The sequence below is a fragment of the Populus nigra genome, chromosome 6 (assembly GCF_951802175.1).
Source record: "Populus nigra chromosome 6, ddPopNigr1.1, whole genome shotgun sequence".
Taxonomy (NCBI): Eukaryota; Viridiplantae; Streptophyta; class Magnoliopsida; order Malpighiales; family Salicaceae; genus Populus; species Populus nigra.
This window is the reverse complement of record NC_084857.1, coordinates 7,210,947-7,230,689: the sequence shown is the minus strand read 5'-3', so window position 1 is coordinate 7,230,689 and position 19,743 is coordinate 7,210,947. Positions and strand designations below refer to the sequence as shown.

General features: G+C 33.5%; 3 protein-coding genes and 1 long non-coding RNA gene across 6 annotated transcripts; 3 read left to right on the top strand and 1 right to left on the bottom strand.

The window, feature by feature from the left end:
• Nucleotides 1–933: 933 nt before the first annotated feature.
• LOC133695819 (uncharacterized) lies at nucleotides 934–2,723 on the bottom strand. Its single transcript, XR_009842555.1, has 2 exons — nucleotides 1,403–2,723; nucleotides 934–1,315 (listed from the first exon to the last, which is right to left on the bottom strand). It is a non-coding gene; the product is annotated as an uncharacterized LOC133695819 (long non-coding RNA).
• Nucleotides 2,724–3,193: 470 nt separating this feature from the next.
• Nucleotides 3,194–5,427, top strand: LOC133696962 (outer envelope pore protein 16-2, chloroplastic-like). 2 transcript variants are annotated; one of them, XM_062119264.1, is made up of 8 exons: nucleotides 3,194–3,303; nucleotides 3,394–3,535; nucleotides 3,748–3,799; nucleotides 3,929–4,012; nucleotides 4,195–4,226; nucleotides 4,443–4,476; nucleotides 4,723–4,790; nucleotides 5,053–5,427. In XM_062119264.1, exons 2-8 carry the CDS (start codon nucleotides 3,410–3,412, stop codon nucleotides 5,194–5,196), a joined length of 540 nt encoding a protein of 179 aa, XP_061975248.1. In that variant the 5' UTR covers nucleotides 3,194–3,303; nucleotides 3,394–3,409; the 3' UTR covers nucleotides 5,197–5,427. The 2 variants fall into 2 exon arrangements, with proteins under 2 accessions (XP_061975248.1, XP_061975247.1); XM_062119263.1 differs by lacking the exon at nucleotides 3,194–3,303 and having other exon boundaries at nucleotides 3,318–3,535.
• Nucleotides 5,428–8,778: 3,351 nt separating this feature from the next.
• Nucleotides 8,779–10,253, top strand: LOC133697914 (uncharacterized). 2 transcript variants are annotated; one of them, XM_062120741.1, is made up of 2 exons: nucleotides 8,779–8,857; nucleotides 9,063–10,253. In XM_062120741.1, the coding sequence occupies exon 2, from the start codon at nucleotides 9,107–9,109 to the stop codon at nucleotides 9,881–9,883; it is 777 nt and encodes a 258-aa protein (XP_061976725.1). In that variant the 5' UTR covers nucleotides 8,779–8,857; nucleotides 9,063–9,106; the 3' UTR covers nucleotides 9,884–10,253. The 2 variants fall into 2 exon arrangements, with proteins under 2 accessions (XP_061976725.1, XP_061976724.1); XM_062120740.1 differs by having other exon boundaries at nucleotides 8,794–8,857; nucleotides 8,979–10,253.
• Nucleotides 10,254–10,401: 148 nt separating this feature from the next.
• Nucleotides 10,402–13,511, top strand: LOC133697915 (DNA-directed RNA polymerases II, IV and V subunit 9B-like). The gene is made up of 3 exons (XM_062120742.1): nucleotides 10,402–11,875; nucleotides 12,642–12,800; nucleotides 13,140–13,511. Exons 1-3 carry the CDS (start codon nucleotides 11,780–11,782, stop codon nucleotides 13,215–13,217), a joined length of 333 nt encoding a protein of 110 aa, XP_061976726.1. The 5' UTR covers nucleotides 10,402–11,779; the 3' UTR covers nucleotides 13,218–13,511.
• The last annotated feature ends 6,232 nt before the right edge of the window (nucleotides 13,512–19,743 follow it).

Below are 19,743 nucleotides of genomic sequence, written 5' to 3'. Positions count from 1 at the left end.
TAAAGTCTTCCAAACATGTCCATTTAAAAATCATGGGGCAAAATGATGGTACATAAAAAATAAATTCCAAGCCCATAAAAAAATTAAATTAATTTGTTATCGTTTGAGCCATAAAGCCCAAATGACAATAACCTTTTATTCGTGCCCTAATGATAACACCTGCACCGCTTGGGCCTCGACCTAAATGGCTATACCAATACATGAAAAATCCTTGACCTGGCCTAAACGCACCCCAAATTTTTCTCCTCCTTTTTCTTCGGCACACTTTAGTGTACCTTTTCAAATTAGAATATAGTGCCGCCCACATACACAATATTTTTCATGATTAATTAATATATTATTTGCAAGCACAAACTTTTATACAGGTGGAGTGCAACATTGTTTCACAAATGACCAAACAAAAACCACTTTTACTAATTTAAGTATTAGAAGATCCCTCATCCACGAGGAGCTTGTTTTTCAGGTGAACCTCTACCTTAATTCAAGCCTAACAACTAGGCACATCTACGTTTCAAGCCTAGACAAGATTTCACATATCATGAAAACTTAATTTTTATGTGAAAATTTTTCCTGCCGTTATTAGAAACAAATTTGAGCAAATTAAAAAGATAGAGAAATTGAAATGGATCAAAAAAACGTAAGTTTAATGGGATAGGGTCATTAGTCAAAAGAGTTTTTTTTTTTGTTTTTTTGCATGAGAGCATGCGAAGATATGAGTGACAACTAGATATATCAGGTGGCAAAAAGCAAGCTCGGAAGAGGTCTCCGTGTGGCTATGTAGCTGCAATATGCCAGCAACACATGGAAGGTTTCTGCGTGTGCTCATCAAAACATTTTATAATGTAATTCGTTCACTAAAAGCATCAGCCAAGAGAAGAATAAACATCATTGGCCTAGGGTGCAAAATTAAGCTGGGAAATAAAATAGACAGGAGGCAAAATACTTGGCTAGGTATTGTAAAGATTCAGTCCGAGTGTTAATACAACCACCATCCGAACAAAAAATCCACATCAGATTACACTACAATCACAAATAAACATGAACACCTTCTTTTTTCCTAGGCCTGTCAATGGTAATCCCTGGAAATAACAATGCCCGTCACTCTTGTTTTACTGCATTGATTAATCTTGTAGACAATATGCAATCAAGATTAGGGAGAAAGAACCCCAAATCCAAAAGAAGTTGCCATCCATAGTTCCTAGACATAAACAATCAGCTGTCATGAAGGCTTGCTTCGCGATTTTTGTAGGCCTCGAAACACGTTGCCTGTGAATTGTTCTGGACGATGAAAAGTTGCAAATTGGCAGCTAAATCGCTGGGGGGAAAAGGGTGTCAAGCAAGGGCACAACGCAAATAGCATTGATTTTAAATTTGAGCACAAAGGAGTCGATCGAAGACTTACCTGGCTTTCCCTCGTCTTTGAAGCCGAATGGTTCTTTTTGGATACCAAAGGCAAGTCATAGGATGCATCTGGAACGTTAATCACTATCGGATACCAAATAGAGCACAGATCAAGGCACTAACTAAACCTTCATTTTTATCCCTTTATTGCACTTTTGATCAGAATTGCTTTGGAAATTGAAAAATCTTCCATTACAGATTTCATCACAACAAATAAAAACAATGAGAGTTTGCCAGTTTAGAGACCCAAGAAACAATGGCTGGTAGAGGAAAGACCTGAGACAACAGCACCTGCACAGCACAATCACAACAGGAAAGCAAAAGGGAGGAGATATGTAACAAGAAAGAAAATAACCTCTTCCATCTTTTGTCACCAAAAAAAAATTTGAAAAAAAATCCAGCAACAAATAACCGAAGCACTATTGAGGGGGATCCTAAAATCAAGAGATCTGAATGAAGAGACAGGGATCCCAAGACCCAGCATCTTATTGATACTTCTTCACTTTGAGTTTGAGACACTTCTTTCCTTTCATCCCCCGCCTCTGTTTTTCCTCTCTCGTTTTTTCTTCTGTGGTTTCACCCGCCATGACTTCTAAATTCAGATACGATGCTTTACTTTTTAGCTACATCCTTTTCAATTAATGCTTGGTTGATATATGTAAGAAACTTAAACATTTATTTGGATATTCTAAAAATAAATATAAATCATGACCTTAAACTGAAGTATGAACTGATTACAGGATGCTCATTTCTATTTAAAAATATATAACAAATTGAGAAAACACTTGACATACCAAATTGTAAGTGAAGTTAAAGAAACACAGACAACATACCAAGGAAGTGAGACCAAATTGATTTGCTCATGTCTTGGAAATCTAAATTAACGTGTGAAATGATGCCATAGAGAATTTTCATGCTACAAAACACCATAAGAGATGGGCAGATTATTTTGGTCAATATAAGAGAAAGGCCCAAGTCAACCCCAAAAGAAGTGAAGTAGAAGAAGACATCATATCGGCTTTCTTTTACGGTGAAAATCCATTTGCCTTCGAAGCGATTTAGGTTTTTGGCAGGATACAAAACACATCCATATACCCATCAATCGCTTCCAGCAAACGGCATCGCAGACACCTAGTTTTCTTGTTAATTTTTAATAATCTATCATCTGAGTTCTGATCACAATAGATACAAAACTGAAAACTCGAGGACGCGGTGGCGATCGCCCCCGGCAACAAGGCATTGATCAAGGGAAGAACGGGGGCTAGACGGTGCTAGCTAGCTAGCTAGCTGTATGGCGTGGAAACCAAAATGTGAGCTAGAGAAGCACCCTTGGAACGATAATTAATTCAAGTCGTTCTCATGACCGCGTTTTTTCTTCTGATTAATCTTATAATTATATTTTTTACATTTAAATAATCAATCGTAACGTAAGGCAAATGGATCAATATTATTTGTTAGTGGATGTGTGTTCATATGATTTTAACATCACAAATAATTAATTAATGCTTCGCTTTGTACTAGGCATTGGTATGTTTGGTTTCCTTATTGTTAGTTAAAACCAGTACAACAACAGAGCATGCTGTAAATAAGGATGGTGGAAAGTTTCGTGGTTGATTTTTTAAATTTTGTTTTGTTAAAAAATATATTAAAATAATTTTTTAAAAAATTTTTTTATATCAATTAATTAAAATATCATATTTGAAAAAATATTAATTTAAAAAAATACTTTTAAAAATATTTTTTTAACAAAAAAAAATACTTAATGGAATTACCGACACATGGAGCGCAAAATAATAATAAGATCCCAGGAATAGCCGCCAGGGAAGGATTCTCGTCACTAGAAGCAGACACGTAAACGTGCTCTCCAAAACACGTGTCCTCTTTAGCCCATACTTGCAGTCGGTAGCTTGCTTGCACCTCTTCAGTATTTGTGTGTTTGTTTTTGTTTTCCTTATCATCATCGCTTACTGTGGAATATTGGTGTCTGCGTAGACAAGTGAAAGGAAAGATGAGCCAGAACTTGGAAACGAGGTCATTTGTTGATGAAATCCGTCACTTTGATAAAAGTAGCTTCTTCGACTTTGGTCACCCTCTCCTTAACCGTATTGCCGAGAGTTTTGTCAAGGCCGCTGGGGTAAACTTAATTACTTGATTAATTTTTAGCTAGTTTCTCTTCTTCTTCTTCTTTTCTTTCAAGAATGAGGGTGCGGAACACGAGTGCTATCTAATGAAATCATGTTCATGGTGATGAATTGTTAGTAGTTAGTGTTTGTAGATGCATGTAGTGGTGTTCGTGTTGCATGCCGAACTTTAGCTAAAATTAACAATACCATGTTGGTCATTCAGATTGGAGCAATTCAAGCGGTGTCTCGGGAGGCTTATTTCACAGCCATTGAAGGTGGCGATGAGAACATTTAATTTTGATTATAGCTTTATTTATTTATTTATTTATTTCTGGGTTGGAATAACGTCCTGTTATTTGATTCATGCCATGTATGTGGATGCGCGTGTTAATAATTATGATTAGGTGCTGGATTGGAGTCAAGTGGTGGTTTGCCAGCGGAGATTTCTGTTGATGGCAAGAAGCCCCATCGTTTCCCTGACCTCAGAGGTAGACGTCCTGTTCTCTCAGATCTTGAAGTGTTAAATGTAGCCACTAAGTTTACTTTGCTAGATACTGGCATTGGTAGTTATAATTTTGATGCAGGAACAAATTTTGACATGTTTTGAACATGTTAATTTATGGCTGGCACTGCCTTGCGGTGTTAATTTAGTTTTCTTTGTGTTTCACAGGTGAAACCAACAGAAAATCCCTTGAAGCCTTGGTGAGTTTCAAATCCTACTTGTCGTACTTGTATTGCAGACCTTGTTTCAGATTAGGGACACGCTCCTGTGGTAGTGCCACCCAGATGTTTGCCTTAAATAATAGATATGCTTTAGACAAACTCTTTCTTTCTGTTGCATCTACAGCTTTTCCATGCTATGTTTTTTGAGTACTGCTATGTCTCTGAGTAACATTGCCTTGTTATTTTGTTTCATAGGTGATGAACACTGGAAAGGAATCCTTACAATGGGGTGAGAATACATTTAATAAATGAATCATTTCGTTTTGTTTTGTTCATACAATGGGGTGGAAAATATCTTGTTATATGATTCTGTAGAGCTAACTAGGTCTTTAGTATAATCATATATATTTTGCAATGTGGTTCATGGGGGCATTTGCGCATTGTAGCGAGTGAGGATTTCTACTCCAGGCGGGTGTTAAAAGGAAAAATTGTACATTAAAATGCCTTCACAAGATGTGTTTTCTTAATGCTGCAGGACTCGCAGCAGGAGTGTATTCCGGCCTCACTTATGGACTAACGGAGTCTCGTGGAGTTCATGATTGGGTAAGGTCTTTAGGGGGCACAAGTAAATTTATCTACTGTCTTTTGACGTATGACAAACAATTTTCTGGGCACATGCTGCTGCACCAACTATTTAGTATTTACACCGAGGCTTTTCTCTTGAGCAATATAATGAAAAGCTGCTGTTTAGCTGCCGGTGCTTGCCACCCCACATGCTATCGTGTCAGGTCTTTTGCATCAGGCAGATTTCTGCCCTTTTCAATTATTAATCAATACTAAGCACTTCCCTTGAAATTTGGTGCAGAAAAACAGTGCAGTGGCTGGAGCAATAACAGGTGTGGCACTGGCACTGACAGCAGACGACAAATCCCATGAGCAGATTGTGCAATGTGCTATCACTGGAGCTGCGATCTCCACTGCTGCAAATCTTCTTACAGGGATATTCTAAGAAGGAAATTGTGAGAGACTGGTGGCGTCTCATATCAAACCCTGGCTGCCATTTTCCAATTTAGCACACTACTTGACTTGTTGCTGGTGTCTTAAGAATGTTCTTATTAGTATTTCTTTTTGGACTGGATGTTTTATCATAACTTGTGATCCTTGAACGGAGGTTTCGGCCTGCCCTTTTATGGATTCCTTCGTTTTGGGATGGGCAATAATGAACTGATGTTTTTTCTTTTTTCCCTTTTTTTTAGATTTTCTAATTTAGTAACAGTGTTTAGTGTCCGAGTAAAAATAAATTTAAGATAAGATATCGTTGGTAAAAATAATTTAAAACATTTTTTTCGATATAGCCAGTTTAAAAAACTTTTTGACTCAATTGTAAATTGAAAGTTATTTTTTAATTAATTTGTTTAAAATCTATTTGAGCCAGATTTTTATTTTAATTATCGAGTTCATCTCGTGTTTTAATCGGGATCAATGCCTGACACTGAAACAGGCAAGGAGTATACGCTTTAACATTAAAAAAAAAAAAACTAAATGAGGTGGGCATTTGACTTCGGATCTAAACACAAAAAACAAATTAATGTTATTTGAAAAAATGTAAATATTAAAGTTTGGTTTAATTCGTTATTTTGTTTTTGGTTGCTTTTTGAAGTTTGGAATTTTTTTAAATTTTATCTTTAAATATTTTATTCAATTTGTTTTTTATGTGATTTGGTCTCTACTTTTAATTATTTTATTTATTGTATTTTTTATTTTTTTATTCTTGTTGTTTTATATTTTTATCTTTTTCTTGATTTATCTTTTTTAAAATTTCGTTCCTCAACAATTCATTTCATTTGGTTTTTATCTAATTTTAATCATCATTCTTTCAATAATTTTTTTATCTTTCTTTTAGTTTTTTTTTTAATTTAGTCCTTAATTATTTTCTTTCATATTTTTATATCATGTTTGGTCTTGGATTTTAAATTGTTTTACGATTGTACATTTTACTTTGTTATTTTTTCATGGTTACCTTTCAACAAGACATCCTTTATTGAAAATTGACTTTTTAAAAAAAATTATCATTTGACATTTGATTACTAACCCCTTAGCTTCATTGTTCTTTGTGCTTTCTTTTTTATTAAGTTATCACGATCTCATATCTCCAATAATAGATTAGTCAAGTTAACTATACTTGTCTTAATTTTTTTTCCCTTAGTTATTTTTATAAATTAATTTTTTTTACAATTTCATATTTTGACGTTAAATTATTGGCCCTTAAGTTATATGATTTTTTCTCCTGATCTTATATCGTGAGTGGTGGGCCAGTCAAGTTAACTTAGGTTGACTCGGTTTTTTCTCCTCAATTTTTTATGACTTTAATTTTTTTTTTCAATTTCATTATTTTCCATTAAATTATTTGTTCTTGAGTTTTGTTATTTTTTCACTTTTATTTATGTTTTATTATTTTGAGAGTGGGTTGGTCAAGCTAACCCATATCATCTTGCATTTTCGTTCACATTGTTATTTATTTTCGTTCACTTTAATAGTAGAGCTGTATTTTTTCTCAATTTCAATTCTAATTCCTTTATTTTTAGCCCTTTGTAAAACAAGAAATATGAATTATTTTCTATAAAATTAAAAATCAATATAATATCAAGATGTTTTTTCACCAGCGTGATAATCTCATACTAAGTCAACCAAATCAAATTATAGAGTCCAAGAATTGAATCAAATAGCAAAAAAAAAAAAGGACAAACAATAAATGAACTAGAAAAAAACAGTAAAATACATATCTCTTTTAATTCTTTACTTGAAAAATCCAACCCGGATGACTGAATACTGATTCCTACTATCAAGGTATCTTAATTCTTACATGGGTAGGGTTTTTTTCTTTTTTAAAGTGTGTTTGAAAGTGTGATAATAGTTGTTTTTTAAATAATTTTTCGTGTCGAAATATATGTCAATAATATTTTTTTATTTTTTAAAAATTATTTTTAACATCAATACATTAAAACAATTCAAAACATACAAATCATATTAAATTTTAATAAAATAAATTTACATTTTTAAAAACATAATTTACACTACCACGTTTCCAAATGGTAAACGGTTTCGGCAACTACAATTCTTACATAACTACGGTTATAAATTCTTTTGGATATAAATTTTTTTATCGATCGTGCTGGAAGGTGTTTTTAACATGACAAAGTGTTTTTTATTTTTTTCCATCGAAAGGTTTCTTGGACAGTGGGCAACATAATAAAGATAAACTATCCCTATTATATGATAAATGAATTAATTAAAATCATTAAAAAATAAATCACCGTACTTATTATATAATAAATAAATTAATTAATCATGTTTATTTCTTGGAATTCACTTTCTGGAAAATCATTTTCTAAATTTTCCTGTGTTTATTTGCCATTAGAAAAGTTGGTCAATGGAAAACACTTTCCGGTCAACGAAAAACACTTTCCAGTCAAAGAAAAATTTGGTTTGGTTTTCAGGAAAGTGTTTTTTCTTTTGGCTATGTTTGTTTTTCGAAAAGTGGTTTCTGGGAAACCACTTTCCAAACTTTCTTGTGTTTGTTTGCCATTAGAAAAGTTGGTCAACGAAAAACACTTTCCAGTCAAAGGAAAATTTGGCTTGGTTTTCAGGAAAGTGTTTTCCTGAAAAATTTGGACGGAAAACACTTTCCGAAAGTTGTGAAAAATTTAGAAATGTCATTATTTGCTGATTATATCAAATTTGATCCTCAAACTTTTGATTGCTATATATAATTTGTTTTGAATATTTATTTTTCAATTCTATCTCTTAAAATTTAATTTTTATATTAATTTTGGTTCTTATTTTTATAATTGCTATTTGCTTTTTCCTTATTATTTTTTTATTGAAATTTTTTATCTATCAAATTTAGTCCTTATTTTTTTGATTGTTATTTATTTTATTTGAAATAATTTATAAAATGTTAATTATTATTATTTTAATTTCTTCACCTTTTTTTTAAATTTTTTTAGATTTGATCTCTATTATTTTGATTATTATTTATTTTATTTGAGATAATTTATGAAATTATATTTTTTTTCAATTTCATTCTCATTCAACTTTTTAATTTATAAGATTTGTTCCTCATTATTTTAATAAACTTGAGAAAAATAAAACATTAATAAGTTATTTTCCAGCTCATTTTACATGACATAACCAAACACTAGAAAGTGTTTTCCAACTTATTTTTCATTACACTATCAAATATCGAAAAATACTTTCCTGAAATTCACTTTTTCCGGAATTTACTTTTCAAAAAAAATTACTTTCCAGCAAACAAATGGACCATAGAAATGATGCCTTTTCTTATGGGAGGAGAGAATAACATGAATTTTGCAGCCATATACATTTTTATAATAACCTTTTATTATGCAGCCCGAGTGGACTGACCGAACAATTTTTCTAATTTTTTCCACTCCCCAGCCACGTATTTGTCCCTTGTCTCAAAATACAAAAGGTAGCCCAAGAATAGGATGGGCTAACTGCCGATATCAGGCCTGTTACTTGGGCTGATGATGGGCCCGTTCAGATTTTGACCGCCTTAGATTTCTCTCTCTATATTTATATCATCGACGCTCATTCTCACTCGGTTAAATCTCAACCAGGCTCCGACAAATAATAACGCGATCTTCATGGTATGCAACTCTCTCTCTCTCTCTCTCTCTCTCTAAAAATTAGGGTTCTTGGCATTAAATTCACTCGAGATTAGGGTTTGGTTGTGATCTCTCAATCTTGTTTTTCTGTCATCAATTGCAGGGTAATTAACGCATAAATTAGGGTTTTCGAGATTAGTTTCACAGAAAAAAAATTATCCTAGCTTTGTTATATTTATCATCGCAGGTGCTTTAAGGATTCGGTATTACTGTAGTAGGGATCTATAAGTCATGTCGAGTAAGAAAGAAGAGAAATCTCAAGTTGCGGCGGAGAGGATCAAGGCCGCAGCCTTGAGTGCGGCAAAAGGGTTAAGTAGAGCCCAAGCCGAACGGGCGGCAACTGCTGCTGCTCGTAATGTAAATGCTTATGGGCAAAAAGAAGAAGGGCCGAGCCGATGGCAAGAGAAACGAGAAGCGAAAAGGCAAATGTATTTAATGAGTACGGAAAAGGCAGTGAGATTGGGTGAGCGAAAAGATCTTAATTCTATGTCAAAAGGTTTTGGTGGCAATGCGCAGTGTCAGAAGTGTTTTCAAAGTGGACATTGGACTTACGAGTGTAAGAATGAGAGGGTTTATATGTCTAGGCCATCAAGGACTCAACAGCTTAAGAATCCTAAGTTGAGGATGAAGGTTTCTATTTCGTACGATTTGGAGAATCCGGAGGGGGAGGATAACCAGGGGCAAAAGAGGGAGAAGAAGAGTAAGAGGAAGCACAGGTCAGATTCGGATTCTGCGACTAACAGTGAGGCTTCGGTTTTTGAGACAGATAGTGGGTCTTCATCCGTGACAGGGTCCGAGTCTTCCGAGGAGGAAAGTAGTTCGGGGTACAGTTCATCTTCTTCGGAGGAGGAGAGGAGGAGGAGAAGGAAGAAGAGGAAGCAGAAGAAGGAGAGGCGTAGGAGGTATAGCTCGTCCTCTGACGAGTCTTCTGATTCCGACTCAGGTTCGGAATCTGATTCTGATGACAAGAGCAGCAGGAGGAAGAGGAGGCATAGCAGGAGGAGATGAAGCGACTCAATCAAGCAGAAAGGAGCAGTGTGTCTTGTCTGGTGTGTTTGGCTCGAGGAACATGAGGTTCGCTCAGATTGTACTCACCGGTAGCTTTGGAGCTCACATTATGACCCGGGGCCAATGTGACAGATTAAGTGAGATAAGTTAGTAGGTGTGTTTTCTTTCATGTCCTTGTTTTTTGTTTTTTGTGATGTAATAATTCTAAGTTGTTGCTGCTTAAATATTTTAAACTTGTAACAGTTTCGGTTGTTCTTAGACTTGGTTTTGTAAGGTAGTCAGGAATATGATCTGTGAATTATGGCATGACATCCGCTCTCCTTTCAAATGGCTGTTTGTGGAATGCACTTTTGCTGGTTGTTTTTGCTTACTAGTGTTTTTTGTTGTTAAACTATTGTCAGTGGTGAACTAAATTGTGTATGCTCTTACTCCCCCTTTCAAATTATCTCATCTGGTTGTCCATTCTTGTGGTTTAGCAGTACTCAAATTTGACCTGCTACTCAGACCTGAAGCCATCTATAAGTTCTTGCCATAACTACTCGGTTGTTCTACCATTTCTAATGTGTGGGAAGATTTTTTTTCTTTTTTGCATGAATCTGTTGTGTTGCTAGGTTTTAAACTGTCTATTTTATTGCACTGCTGAACTATGTTTATGTTCATTTAACTGCATAGCTTACATTGCCTTTCTCAAGTAGTGGTGCGCCATGTTTGTGTCCTGCAAAACCTTGGCAGGGAATAGTCCGGCAATTCTGCTGAGAGATTTAAGAACAAAATGGAATAGCCATTCAAGGCTCTTATGCTCGATTGTTTCTTGTAATTGGAGATGTAGTTCTCTCAAAGAAACGGATTAAACTCGGTTGACATTCAATTAAATCATACGCTTTCAGGAAATGTTGTTGAACAGTTTTAAGTTAATCTAGAGAACAAGCTGGCATTTTGCTTTGCTAGTAAAGAGACGAGCATCCAAGTTCTAGTCTAGCTGGGCTGAAGTGCTGAACATATATAGGACCCCATTTGGTTCAAGGATTGAAAGGCCTTGTAAATACCCCGCATCCTTATATCCGCACAGTTCCTAAAGCAGCACCAGCATGTCCTCTTTAGAACATGGAAGAAGCGTCTACCGTGTCTCTAGATATTGTCTGAATTTAGACTTTCCAGTTGTTTCTTATCGTAATATAAACAGTATTAAAAGAAGTTGGGCTAGTCCGTCACTTTTCCATAGCCTTCTCTGGATATTTCTCCCCTCTTCTGGCAGTATTATTAGCAGATAAAACAGAAGGAACGGAATGAACAAAGTAGAAATAAGGTCAGTTATATGGTGTTGTGAAACAGCTTTTAAGTTTGCAGGAAGAGGTTGCAAAAGAAGCATCTTTTAGAATGGATGTATACAAGTTCTGCCCTCAATGGTTAGCCTCTCCTTTCTTGCTATTCATTCAGAGCAAACCTAGTCCTAACCTATCCAGGAGTAGATAAATTGTGATTAACAACGAATATCAGGACTTCATTTAACTTCAATTTCTCCACTTCTTCACCATGTTAGCTATTCAATAGTGCGCAACTTTCCAAACTTTCCATTAGGTCTGTCAGCATTTACTCATGCTGGTTGTAAGTGGGGGAGCCCTCATTCTTAAAAGTCGATTCAGCGTAAATTTCTCAATTCAACGGGATCTAATATGATTCTAGTATGTCTCATCTAGGATTAAATATCTGCCAACGCCTGATTTTAAATCTTAACTAAGTTTACTGCAAAAGACCCCCAAAGAGAGTATCTCTCTGAAAGCTCCCACAAGGGTAAATATTGCAACTTTGCTGTTGATGGCCAGTATTGATCACCAACGTATCTGTGCATAAGTATATTCTCGTTCAGGACTCTGTTTTTGTTAAATAAGGTTGTTTATGGATTTTGTAAATTTCAGCAACAACATTCTCTATCCCAAGGAAGATAAGATGCAGAAGATTCTCCTCTATGCATGCCGCAGCTGTGATCACCAGGTCCCTCCCCCTCTTCTTCACTGATACAAGTAACTTCGATAGAAATGATTGCTATTCGTAAGAAAACCAGCCACGTTACTTTTTTTTCTTGAAAGCATCGAATTGATTCCTTGTTCAATCATTTTTGTAAGGATGAAGATGTGTTGATGGGATGAATCAAACAAACATAGAAGCAGGGAGATATTAGGGACTCTGGAGGAATGAAACATAAATGAAAAACATGGGAAGAAAAAATTGTAAGCTTAGGAAAGTAGCATCCAAATCTAGATAAGTGAGACTTGATCTCCATGTAGATTCCCCGATGGATATGCGGAGAAGACAGTACAATTTAGAGAAGGCGCCATCAATACTGCTCATCGAATGGGTGATGGAACATGCTAGAAGATTTTTCTAACCTTTATTTAAGTGCGTTATTTGAAACTCTTTATCTTTCTTGTCGCGTGTGACCATGTTCTCTGATCATCTAGCTGGGTGGCATCTGATGATTGATCCACTTTGCCAGTGTTAAGTGATATAGCAATGATAGATGGGAAATATGGTAATATATTGATTTTCCTCCTTCAACTTCTAAGAAATATTTCTAAATATGAATAATTGTTGCGGCGTGAATTAAAAGTTGAAAATTTCAAGACAGTTTCAATCCTTGAGTCACAGATTAATGGTTATAATACATGTTTGACTGACTCCGGCATGCTTCTAGCTTTTAACCAAACCAAAATTAAGTTGTAGGGTATGCCTATCTAATAAGTTTTCTAAAACGTTGCAGGAGGTTGCTGGTAATAATCGTGTCTACAGAAATGAGATATATCACTATGCTGCAGAATACACACAAGTGTTGCAGGATGTGGCTTCAGACCCCGCTCTGCCTCGGACTAAATCTGTTTGTTGTGCTGTATGCGGCTATGGGGAAGCTGTATTCTTACAGGTCAGCTCCCTATCTTAATTATTGTTCTTTGGTAGTGACACCAAGACTTTGCCTTTAGTTTTCAGAAACGCCAAGGGTTCTTGCAAGAGTTGATTAGGGTATTCCACGTAGTTTATATTAGTCCGGATTTTCTCTTCCCTTGGCCTGTTGGCACGGCAGTGCAGGAGGGTGAGGAATAGGGATTATAGGACAGCGAGGAAATCTATTTTAAGGACTGTAGAGAAAAGTGGTAGAATATCAATTCCTTTGGAGTGTGATTTTTTTAATGTTAATGATTTTTTTTTACTAAGATAACGCAGTATTTCTTGTAATATTGTTTAAGTTTGTGTTAATGTACAGGCAACCTCGGGAGATGAGGGCATGACAATGTTTTATGTCTGCTGCAACCCAAACTGCGGGCATCGGTGGAGAGATTGAAACTTGTCTGCCCAGAATTTAAAGCTCTCAATGCTGATGCATATGGACTTGTGTTATTTCACCCCTGAATCCAAATATGACTGATGCAAATACAGACTTGTGTTGGTTTAGCTTCAGAATCCCATTATGACATTAGTTCAGAATCCTGCCATTGGCGCTGTAGGCTATCAGAATTGCTGATAGTACTCGTAAGCCAGCTACGAGAAGTTTTGGAATTTTGTTTTAAATTAGCATGTTTTTTTAAAAAACAAATATTGATGAAAAAAAAATTGGTAAAATAATATAGTTTTTACATGTGATGATTGGAAAACACGATATTCATACTATATTCATAGCTTATTAGCTATGCAAAATAACATTTAAAAATAATTATGAAATGAACTGTGCATGTTAGAAGAGAGAAGAGGAGAGCGGTGAGCAACAATTTGCAAGTTTTTAAAGTGGTTTGCAACGTTTTATAATGCCTACTTGAAATAAATGATGGGTTTTTGTATAAAAAAATAGTATGATAAGTTAAAAGTTTTGGCAAAATAATATTATTTAATTATTTTTTTTTGTAAAATAACAGACTTTCACCTTGCCGCGCTCCTGAAACGTGATATTTATTAAGTATCATTATTCTTAAGCACGACAAGATATTTGTCACACTTCAGAATAACGATATTTAAACATGTTATTCTTCTGAAGCGCGACATATCATTAAATTTAATGCCTCTTCATATTAAAAAACACACACACGCAGCAACTCTCTCCCTCCCTCTCTCCAAAATGGCACCCTCAATCCTTATCTCTCTAAAAACCCCACCAAACATTTTTTTTCAGCCTTAAAACACCAAAAATTCAAACTTATTATAGTCTCTAAGTATCCTTTAATGTTTTTCTATTCAAAATCCATCGTTAGTGTGTTGTCATTACCGCCCCAGCCTTTTTTCTAATCCTACAAGCAAGGTAAACATAATGTATTGCCATGAATTTGTATTTGGTTTGATTGGAATAAAATAAATGTTTAGGTTGAATTTAGGGTTTAAGATGAATTTAGAGTTTGTGAAATTAATGATAAATTAGTTATGAATACCATCAATTAGGGTTGATTTAATATAGTTAAACATGAAAATAAGTTGGATTAATTTTGTGTTGCGTTTAATTTTGGATAAGTTGTCGAATTAGGGATTTTATATGAATTGTTAGAATCAACTAATAATATAATTAACTATGCTTGATGATTTCTGTAATAGAGGATGAATGTGGTAGAATTATGACAAATTACCCGTTGCATTGAATTGTTGATGAATTTTATATTTTTTTTGAATTATTTTAATTTGCTATGAATTTGGATTTTATTTAATACAATTGAATATGAGAATATCAATTAGATTTGGTACCATGAATTATATTTAATTTTGATCAAGTTTTCTTTTATGTTAAATTTTGAGAATTTGATTGATTTTGCTATGAATTTTGCCAATTAGAGTTGGGTGATACAATTTAGTTAAAATTACATCTAATTGACCAAGATTCAATTTTTTTTCCAGTGTGTCTTACAACATATTTATGTTATGTTATTATGGTGACACTATTATTCTTAATGTGAACAGTAGTATCACATACAATGGTGGGAATATTTTGTTGTTAAATAATAATTTAGGCATGTCATACACAAAAATGAAAGAAATTATTTATCATGGACTTGAGTGAAATTATAATAATATTGATGTCGAAATAACTTAAAGGTGTTAAATTGATGAACATCAATATTATCATGTATCGATTGTGTGTGATTGCAGTTTTAAGACAATGATTAATTTTTTCATCCAAAGTGGTTTAAACATAAAGGTATTGTATGTGAGCAGTCAACCAGAATTATGTTTGTTCCAACTTCTATTAGTCCTTCAAAGCTATTAAAAAAGATTTGACAAGGATATGTATGAACCTTCAATGTGCAAAATTAATTTGTGATATGAAAGAATGTGTAAATTGAACCCAGCATATCAAGAATGGTTTAAACGAGAATCAAATGAAAAATGATTTTTATGTTATGACAGTGATCACTGGTATGGTAATATAACAACTAATTTTTCTGAATTATTTAATCATGTCCTGAAATGTGCTCATGCAATGCTTATTTCGACTCTAGTGCAATTGATATTTTACAAGTGTAATAGTTATAGAGTCAAGCGGAGATGTGAAGCTAATGGTTTTATTCAATATGGAGTAATTTGGCCCCATCAATTCAAATTAAATTGACAATAAACAAGAATATATCAAGAGATCATACTGCAATGTTGTTTGACTCTGAGCAACAAGTGTTACTAGTCAACACCCCTATGAAAACATGTGTTGTAAAAGAACTCAGAAAGACAATCAGATAGAATGATAGAACATGCACATATTATAAATGGCATACATTCTAACATCCATGTTCACATGTTTTTGTATGTTGTGCCAAGAATCATTTAGACTTTACACAGTTTGTTAATGATCATTACATGATTTAGAGCTATAGATCACCATATGACATGTCATTCCATCTATTTCCAAACGAATTAGAATGGACCTCAAGTTGAAATAGACTCCTCTAGATGGAAATTCAGGCATAATCTATGAATGTCTACTCATGTTGAGCGTCCACATTACAGTGATGATATTCTTGGACAAAATGACGATGACATCCATGGAAAGCATGACTATGATCATGGAGAGCACATGTCATAACACATGACTACCAAACCCACGGACACTTTTGTCCTGCAGTTGCATAATAGACATTGATTATAGGATTTTTTTTACCGACATTGTAAGAATATTTAATTTTAATATATTTTTAAGGTATTATATATTTATGTACTTGTATCTTAAATTATTATGCAAGATGAGACCATGATTTATTGTCGTACATATAAGCAGATGAGACTACATGAGCATGCTCAACCATATGTGTTTCATTCAAACTAAATAATAAATCTTATAAGAAATATTTTTTTTGTTAGATTTAGATGTCGGAGAAACTTATCGCTGAAAGGCCACGGGAATTTAATTGACGGTACAATTCTAAATTACAATATCAATTAAATTTTTATTGTAGTTCAAAAACACAATATTAGTTAAAATATCATATTTATAAATTGTGATATTAATTAAAAATCACAGTTTTGAGCCGAAACATTAAAGAACTCTAAAACGCGTGGGGAAAGTACTGTAGCTTTCCTCACGGTTTTCTCCGCCAAGATATATATATCGTCTCTGCATTGTATCGCGCATTGTATCACAAAATATATTTGCCAAGATATATATATCGTCTCTGCGTTGTATCGTAAAATATATTGTTACTGTCGAAGTTTGAAAAGACAGACATCATCATGCCAGCATCTTAAATGCTTTGAACAATTACACTTATTTTTTTTCTATGAGGCTTACAGAGTTCAGGATATGCTGAATGATTTATCACAAAATATATTATAATTATATTATTATGTTATACAATTACCTCGCTTGCTTTCCCAACTGTATCGCTTTTCTTTTCAGGTTCTAAAAAAGCGACATCATGATATCAGTATCTTAAATGCTTTGAAAAATTACGCAGTCATTTTTTCTTTCTCTGTAACTGCGTCTTCTTTTCCTTCTATAAAGTTTATAGAGTTAAGGGGATACTGAATTATCTGACATATCATCAGCTTCAAGATAATTAAAAGGACATGCAAAGAGGCAATGAACTTACACGTCTTCAGGTTCCATTTAGACAAAGTCAAGGCAGCCAATCTTTTTAACAGTGCATTAAATGAATGTGATGTTGGCATCATTATGCACACATGTTTGCCCTTACATTTTCATTATTTCCTGTTGTGTTTTAATTGGCACTTTTATTTTGGTTAGTGTAGTTGTCAGACACTTCTAATTGTTTTGTTACATGCGATGGTGCTCTTCAGAAGTGGTTCTTTAGCAATTCAATTCTCTCGGCTCCCAGCTTTTTTATGATATTAAAAGGTGTGTTTTTCTGCAATATTTGTTTGTTGGGGGGTTCGGGTGGGATGTGCTTTTGTTTTTGTCAGTGTATAACAGCTATAATTTGTTATGCTTTTCTCTGCAGTTTGTTTTCTCCTTTATCATATCATCTTTAAGGAGAGGACTTAAACTTCAAGGTTAGAATATTTTTCTGTTTGTTGCTTTTTAAGATTGTGTTGTGACAAATAACAATGCTCATGTTGCTTTCTGCATCTTCAATTATTGTGCATGGGCTATGCCCCATCATTTTTTACGTTTACATAAATTTACCACCTGACAAAGGAGCGTGTTTTATTTCATTGAACATCAAATGTCTTTGTCTTTGTGTCTGATTCTGCAGTTTAGTGGTGCATCCTTTGTTCCTATTTTCATCCTTTCCATGTTTTTCAAAAACTCTTCAGATGACCAACATATAGATACCCTTCATCTGCCAAGCCTTATTTGCATACAGAAATGCTTTGAGCTTTTCTTCTTCTTTAGTTACGTTTCCTTGGCCCAAGATTAATTTCTTAAAGTACTAAGATTGACATTTCCATGCCATTGTTAGTTGGGAGGGAGCAGGGGAGATACGGGAAAGGAAATATGAGCTAATACTTCTGTAACGAGATGCTCTTTTCTTACATGATAAAAAGTATGATTTTTTTAAGCCAAATATAATTTAAACTATATACATGATCAATTGGACTGAACTTGAAATATGATAGTGGCTATCTCAATTATTATTTGTTGAACACAAAATAATTCATGTCTTCATTCGGATTATAGACATACAGGCTATTGACCTAAAGAAATTGGAACATTAAGGGAAGCAGGTTCTCTCTTGCTAAAATCTTGCGAAAATCACAGGGAGACATTGCAAAAAACAAAGACAACATGAGAGTCAAACTATGAGTAATTGAATTGTTGAATTTTCTCTATCAATAAACACAACTAATAAAGAAATAAGTATCAATGGCTCCAAAAAAAAAAAAAACTCCCAGAGATTAACTTAGATTTAATTAACATCTCATGAACAAGATGTGGATCATATTATGTATTTAAACTACCACCACACAGAGCCCCAACTTTCTTAGGGTCATAGTCAACACAGGAGTGAAGAAAAAAGCCTAATTTTGATCTTTGAACCTCTTAACAAATAACCTCGAATTGCTACAATTAATTATTCATTAACACTAAACCTAAACAAAACCAGTGCAAATCGTTGTAATTTTTTTTTCCCTTCTTCAACACCAAGAAACATAGTATAGGTTAAATTAGTATACGAAATAAACAAGTGGTTAGAAACACATAAAAATCAAGATATGATTGTTACATTTTCAAAAAAAAAAATGATTGATTCTACATTATTACACACCTTAAATAGCAAGATTATAACCAAGTATCAGACCTCCTGTTCCTGCAAAAAGGCAAGTGAAGAACACCCTGAAAGTAAACTTTCCAGGGTATTTCTTTCCACCAGATGTTGGAGCGAAAGCCCTTAGCCTGAACATTTTATTTCCTCTTTTAAAAAAAAAATTTTATAGATGAATTAGAATATTTTTTACAAATATAAAACATAAAAAATATTATAGATAAATTAAAATAATATCCTTAAAAATTAAATACACATAAAATAATTAAAAAACAATTATTATTTGAAAAAAAAAATATAAAAAAAATCAGATAGAATGCGTATTACTTTAAATTTAAATTTAAAATTATTTAAAAAAACATATAAAAAGGTATGATTTTTTAAAAAGTGAGATTCGTAAGGCAATCAATGGGAAGAGGGAGTATTGCAGTGAGTGCTATATGAAATTATATTTATAAATAATATACATGTATATATATAGTGAGTTGATTTAACTGTATCTCTACCACTCGCAAATCCAAACTAAAATATTGTACTTGATTTATCCGAGATTTAAATAATAACTTTATCTGTATCTCTAAAATATCTCAACAAATTTATATATATTTCTATCCAGAGTGTATGTAGAGTTGTTATTGAAATCAACTTCATTTGAGATTTGTAAGTTAGAATTTGATTATGGTCGAAATTCAGTTGAAAAGATAGAATTTGAACCGAGTCTTTCTCCAATATTTTAACATCTTTGCCCGAGAAATTTTAACATCTTTGCCCGAGAAATACTATAACTGTCAATCATAAATCACGTATTAGCGGTGTCATTGATATTTCCGATCACAATATATATTGAATTGTTTATGTTATGTAAGAAAATCTTATCATTAATATCCACTTATCCAGCACATACCTAATGATCTGTTGTAAGCCCGAGAATAATTTTTTTATGAATAATTCTCATGGATTTATATTTTTATGATGAGGTTAGGTTAATTATTGTTCGTTTAAGAACATGAGCTTACAACAGATTTCACATGCCTAATAATCTAATGATCATATAAAGAAGGAAGGTCACGAGTCCTTATTTTTTTTATTAGTCTTTACATATGTCAAATTACAAATTATAATTGGGTTTTAAAAATAAAAAATTTCTTGCTCTATTTTTTAATTTTTTAAAAAAGA

What these genes read in the sequence shown, in the direction of transcription:
- LOC133696962 (XM_062119264.1), top strand. Translation starts at nt 3,410, where the DNA reads ATGAGCCAGAACTTGGAAACGAGGTCATTTGTTGATGAAATCCGTCAC. An exon ending in AAAGGAATCCTTACAATGGG is followed by an intron (nt 4,477 to 4,722) that starts GTGAGAATACAT and finishes TTAATGCTGCAG; the next exon opens with GACTCGCAGCAGGAGTGTAT. An exon ending in CTCGTGGAGTTCATGATTGG is followed by an intron (nt 4,791 to 5,052) that starts GTAAGGTCTTTA and finishes AATTTGGTGCAG; the next exon opens with AAAAACAGTGCAGTGGCTGG.
- LOC133697914 (XM_062120741.1), top strand. Translation starts at nt 9,107, where the DNA reads ATGTCGAGTAAGAAAGAAGAGAAATCTCAAGTTGCGGCGGAGAGGATC.
- LOC133697915 (XM_062120742.1), top strand. Translation starts at nt 11,780, where the DNA reads ATGGATTTTGTAAATTTCAGCAACAACATTCTCTATCCCAAGGAAGAT. An exon ending in GCCGCAGCTGTGATCACCAG is followed by an intron (nt 11,876 to 12,641) that starts GTCCCTCCCCCT and finishes AAAACGTTGCAG; the next exon opens with GAGGTTGCTGGTAATAATCG. An exon ending in GGGAAGCTGTATTCTTACAG is followed by an intron (nt 12,801 to 13,139) that starts GTCAGCTCCCTA and finishes GTTAATGTACAG; the next exon opens with GCAACCTCGGGAGATGAGGG.